We start from the raw sequence: 5761 nt of genomic DNA on the forward strand, positions 1-5761 counted from the left end.
CGTTTTATACTCAAGTACATAATAATTAAGGACACCTAATGTAAAATGGGACCCTGATTTCATGCCAGTCCTACTAGACCTTCATACTTGTACATGCTCTGCTGAATGCATAACAGACTGCCATTGTGTTTACTGTAATGGTGCAAACTATAACAGGGTCTAAAAAGGGGTTTTGCAAGGCATTTGAGAACCCTTTTTTTTGTTTAGTTTTTTTTACCAGAAATGCTTCACTTTTACCATAATAATGTCTTTTTAGCCATGCACATGGTAAATTAAAATTTTAAATACTTTTAAATTGCAATGTAAATACAAATGCACATAAATGTAGGCAAATAATCATTCAGTACCACAGTACAGTACCTTATTGTAGGGGCTGAAGAACATGTAACATTAAGAACTTTTTAAACTCCAATGAACCGAAATCAAAGCAGGAACTTAATAAGGTTATTGGTGAGAAGACAGAACCATTTAAGACGCTTTCATTTATTTCTATATACAACTTTAACCTAGGTAGCATGTGGAAATGTAAAGGATATAGAGGTGACAAAATGAAAAAGAAATCAGTGAGCCAATGGTTTCCAGGCTCTCATGCATTTCTGACGTCTGCAAAGTGAATAAAGCTTTGAAAGCCGTCAAATTGATATGATGATAACCACTAGAATGGCTTTTCATTTGGCATCTTTTAACAAAACGACAATCGCCATATGGTTTTCTTAATGTGTGTGTGTGTAATTCACCAGTGAGGAAAGTGTACCACATCGTTTCCAGTGTCGTAAACTGTCATGATCAGCCTACTGCTGAAAATAAATGCTGTAAACAAATGTAGAGGTCTGCCCTTACTTATAGACTGATAATCTAAATATTAGTGGAAACGTGTTTATGTGTTTTTAACACCTGAGAACGTCACTGACAGGTGATTCCATTGCCATTTTAAAACGCAAAACTCCTTGCTGCCAAATGGAGGACTAACTGCTGTAATTAAACCATTAAATCCCACTCTCCGCTTCACAGGACACGAAGAGAATTGACTAACCAGCTCGCCAAACTCATTTGCTACTCGAGCATGAAATTATGACTTTTTTGGATAAATAATTACAAAGCTAACATCTGATTGCAAGGTGCACCCAGGGGGAGGATTAGCGCAGACAGGGGTGTTAGCCCTCATTACCAGCAGTGGATGAGAGGAGGAGAGAGAAAATATACTGGGATGGAGAGATAGGCTGTGATTTTAATTGCAGGCTTCTCTGGTTGGCTCCTTATCACAACCTCTCAGAGGGATCAAATGGCTCCTCTGAATGGAGCATTTCATTAACCTGTCACCTTATCACGGGACAACCTGTGTGATGCTAATGTGCAAATTACCATAAACGGGATCGTTTGTTTCCCTGTTGGACATTACTGAGACCCTCTCTGGCACGCCGTGTGAACGCTTGCGTGTGTGTGCGCGCGCGCTTTGAGAGGGAGGGGAGCGATGATGATGATTCTCTCCGCTCCATCAAATCACTATTACGCGCCTTTATTACCTTCTTCACCAGTCCACACTACCAGACGCTGAAGCTGCTTCTACATACAAACCCTAGAGCTGCATGTGCATGTGGAAAATGCTTAATAAAACATGAAATATTGACTGAAGAATGATCATTTAATCGTGGATGGAGAGTGGCAACATTTAATGACCACTCTAGTGCAAAACCACTGACATCTTTTCTTTTCTTTATAATAACTGGAAAAGGCATTTACTTGACTAAATCCAGTCTGTTTGGATAAAATCATTCATTAAACTTTTTAAATATTGTTTAAATATGTATATTTCTGTTGAATTCACGGTCATTTGACTATGTAACAAGCATTACATGTCTGCATTTTGGTGACTGTAAACTCACATTTGTCATGAATTTTTCAATTTCAATATACTAAATTGTATAAGATATTGAATTCTGTTTGTCGTCGTAAAATGACGCAATTAAAGATTTCATGATGACTTCAAATGTATTTTAAAAGAAGGTCTCTATTTAACTGTACTTCTGGGAGTGTCTTTTAAATTATAAGATTTATACTGTTAACTAAAACATAGCTTTTAATAAAAACAATGTCAACAATATGTTACTGTATACAAGTATTCTATATACACTTTAAAGGCTACTTCTATAAAATATAGGCTATACGCATTTATATAGTTTACAGTAAAAATACTTGTACCATATTTTAAAATGTTTTTACCATCGTAAGATTCCTTAGCTGACAAATTAACTGTTTTGTATTTATCTATAACACTTTTGTATTATATTTCAGTTTAAACTAACAATTTCACAATATCGTTTTAATCTTTTTCTAAGTCAATTAATTTAAATACCTATTTAAAGGAAGTTCAGAATGTCAAAATGTGAAGCGTTAAGCAACATAGCTTTTAATATTGTTTTAATGACTATTTTCTTCTTTTGTGTTTAAAGATTTCGATATTTGTTGTCATATTCAACACTTTCACGCGAACAAGACTGAAGTACTTCGTTTACACTGCCACACAAACACACAGTAATACACACTGCAGTCTACTTATCGCGTGGCCTCGGATAGGAGGGGCCTCGCGCTTAAGTAGCATGCCAATCAAGCCGTCAACTTCAAATTGTGAGAGGTCCAGAGGGTCGACGCATCACTAGACGTTCCTCCTGACGAGACCGCGCTTCTGCACCAAGCGAGAGTTATCGCTGTGATTGAAAGTGGATTGCCCTTCTCTCTTGTAAATCTCCATCAGAGTTCCTCGGGAGTTGGACATGTCGTTCCCCCAGCTGGGTTACCCACAGTTCCTAAACGCCTCCCAAGAGGTGTACGGAGCGGAGCGCACGGCTGTCATGCCGTCCTCTCCACGCGAGGGAAGCTTGGAGAACAGCGCAAATCCCGCGATTGCAGCGGCGGCGATCACTCCGATGCTCGGCATGTACGCGAATCCGTGGACCGTGCAAAACTATAGCGCCTTCTTACCTTACAACAGTGCCGAGCTGGCCCTGCTCTCTCAGATGGTAAGATACTTTTTATACTTTATATTCTTTTTCTACAGTTCTTTCTCGCGGCTAAATATTTGTATTTGTGTTTTGAAGTGATGAATAAAGGATTAAACACGACTCTGTCACGGTTAAATCATAATATATGTTAACTGCCAATGTCTTGAAGCGATAAAACGGACATAACTAATATTTATCAAATGCGTGAAGTCATAGAATTTAGTCATGCATTATTTTTTTTAAATATGTCTAATTAAAAATAATAAATTATAACCTGTCCATTTTCACTCACACAAACTGATACAAAACTTTAAAAATAAAGAAATTAAACCACGAGTCATGTTTATTGCTTGTCTTTTTAATAGGCTATTGATTTTGCTTTTTATTTGAACTAATTTATGAACTTTTTGCAAATATTCCTATTTTGACACTCAAGTAAGAGTGCTTACATGTAATATTTTAAGTGCAGTTCTTAATCATTTACATTTAGTTTGTTTTTTAATTAACCGCAGCTAAAAAGTTTGTTGCAAGTAGAGTTTTTCCCCCAAGATAAAATAGGCAGTTTCTATTATATTTTTCAAAATTTAAAAATTTAAAAACAGAGACATTCTACACCTTACTCATATTTCTAGCCTATTTCTGAGGGTTTCAACACTTTAACTGATAATTAATTTTCCAATCCCCAGGGGTCGCAGTATGAGTTGAAGGATAACCCCGGGGCACATCCACCAGGATTTGCAGTCCACGCTGCGCCCGGTTTCTACCCATACGGCCAGTACCAGTACGGTGATCCGGCCCGGGCCAAGAGCGCTACCAGAGAGACCACCAGCACACTGAAAGCATGGCTGCAGGAGCATAAAAAGAACCCGTATCCCACCAAGGGCGAGAAGATCATGCTGGCCATCATCACTAAGATGACCCTTACGCAGGTGTCCACCTGGTTCGCCAACGCGCGCCGGAGACTCAAGAAGGAGAATAAAGTGACCTGGGGTCGCAGCGCGGAAGACAGAGACGGACGATTTTTTGACAGCGACAACGAGGACGACGCGGACAAAAACGACGACGAGGAAGAAATCGATCTAGAGACCATCGATATGGACAATCCTGAGGAGCCCAGAGGAGATCAGAACAAGGAAAGCTCGGACAATCAGAGCGAGAGAGAAAACGTGGAAACACCGCGGATATTATCCTCACCATCAGCACTTAAAAACACGGACAGCCCTATGTCGAGTAGTAATAAAGAACAGAGTGTGGTCAAAAGCGTTGGTGAGGTGTCTCCTGGTGGACCGGTGTGTCAGAGGCCTGGGAACAGCAAACCCAAAATCTGGTCCTTGGCGGAGACGGCCACAAGTCCCGATAACACGCAGAAACTCGGTGTCTCCTCGACGCCCGCAGGCCTCAGGGCCTCACCCTCGACCCATCCCGCTTTCCTCTCCACTAACGGGATTTATACGTGCCAGATTGGGAAACTACACAACTGGGCGAGCGCCGCTTTCCTCAGTGCAAATTCTCTGATGGGCGTACGTTCACTTTTGAGTCAAAACAGTAACTTCCCAAACCACAGCCCCGTTACGAACCCCGAAAAGAAACCCTCGTCTGCCTCTGGGTCTCCTTGTCTAGACAGCGACAACTCATCCGACAGTTTCAGTCCCAAACATAATGGTTGGTATTCAATATGCAATGTACTTTTCACGATAGTGATTGATCTTTTTGTCACATCTGATGTCAACAACATTTTTAGTCTCTGCTGTTTGCTTAAAAAATAAGTTTGTTTTAAAGAATACGTTTTTATTGATTTACCCTTTTAATCTGATTTAGATCAAGAGAACGTTCAGAGAATTGAATCTCCAACACTCGCGTCCAGGTCGCCGTTTCCAGTCATCCACGACAGGTAAATTATACACGGACACGTCAGGCTTTTCAAGCAGTTTTAATGGCATCAAACTTGTATTAGCTTTAATAATTACAAAAACACAGTTTCACCTCACACACACTTGTCAAAATAACAATCGGAGTCATTTTATATCAACTTTCCTTAACATTTTGTAATAGCTAATGAGCACCATCAGCTATCATTGGTTCATCGTTATTTAACGCATCCAAATGGTTAGAAACTCTTTCATTTACATTTAAATAGCAATGAAACTTTAACACATTTTCGATAATAGCCTAATTCTAAATACTGGTGTGTGGCTTGTTAATGGCTTAATTAAAGTTATTTAACTATTAACCGGAGAAAATAAGTCTTCAAGTCTTATTTGCTTCGAGATCACTGCTGACTTTGTGTGTCATTTGTTGAAATACATTTTAACTCATTTTTCCCCATTTCTACTCACACAGGTCTCATCATGAAACATCACAGCGCGCTCTGAAGACTATTTCATGAACACAGAACTTATCAGAAACCTCTAAATTATTTAACGAAACTAAAATATGACAATACAATAACAGCATATACGTCATCGGATAGACCAAAATAATTTTTGTATTTCTTAATACGCTCCCATCCTGCAATGTAATTTTGTTTTTTTTGTATTTTCATGTTCATTTCATTTCAGCATGTTTGAGTTTTCAGTGTAGCTCGCCTCCATTTCTTTTACAGAGCGAATAAGAGTTATTTGTCAGAAATTGTTGAAAATTATATATTTTTGTGTAATAAAGAAAATGAGATGAATTGTGTTACTGAAATCTTTTATCTTAAGTTCAATAACTGTGAGTTATTTATTCAAAAGCCATGACTGAATGAAGACACTGAAAAGTTT

General features: G+C 38.7%; 1 protein-coding gene across 1 annotated transcript; it reads left to right on the forward strand.

The window, feature by feature from the left end:
* The first annotated feature begins 2623 nt into the window (after positions 1-2623).
* On the forward strand, positions 2624-5506 carry irx1b (iroquois homeobox 1b). Its single transcript, XM_016270938.1, has 4 exons — positions 2624-3017; positions 3686-4661; positions 4818-4890; positions 5340-5506. The coding sequence occupies exons 1-4, from the start codon at positions 2772-2774 to the stop codon at positions 5383-5385; spliced, it is 1341 nt and encodes a 446-aa protein (XP_016126424.1). The 5' UTR covers positions 2624-2771; the 3' UTR covers positions 5386-5506.
* The last annotated feature ends 255 nt before the right edge of the window (positions 5507-5761 follow it).

The sequence above is a fragment of the Sinocyclocheilus grahami genome, unplaced genomic scaffold (assembly GCF_001515645.1).
Source record: "Sinocyclocheilus grahami isolate Dianchi unplaced genomic scaffold, SAMN03320097.WGS_v1.1 scaffold58.1, whole genome shotgun sequence".
NCBI classification, from domain to species: Eukaryota; Metazoa; Chordata; class Actinopteri; order Cypriniformes; family Cyprinidae; genus Sinocyclocheilus; species Sinocyclocheilus grahami.

Excerpts from the sequence above, each read along its gene's own strand:
- irx1b (XM_016270938.1), top strand. The coding sequence starts at position 2,772 with ATGTCGTTCCCCCAGCTGGGTTACCCACAGTTCCTAAACGCCTCCCAA. Across the intron at positions 3,018-3,685 it reads TGGCCCTGCTCTCTCAGATG|GGGTCGCAGTATGAGTTGAA; the intron begins GTAAGATACTTT and ends TCCAATCCCCAG. Across the intron at positions 4,891-5,339 it reads TTTCCAGTCATCCACGACAG|GTCTCATCATGAAACATCAC; the intron begins GTAAATTATACA and ends CTACTCACACAG.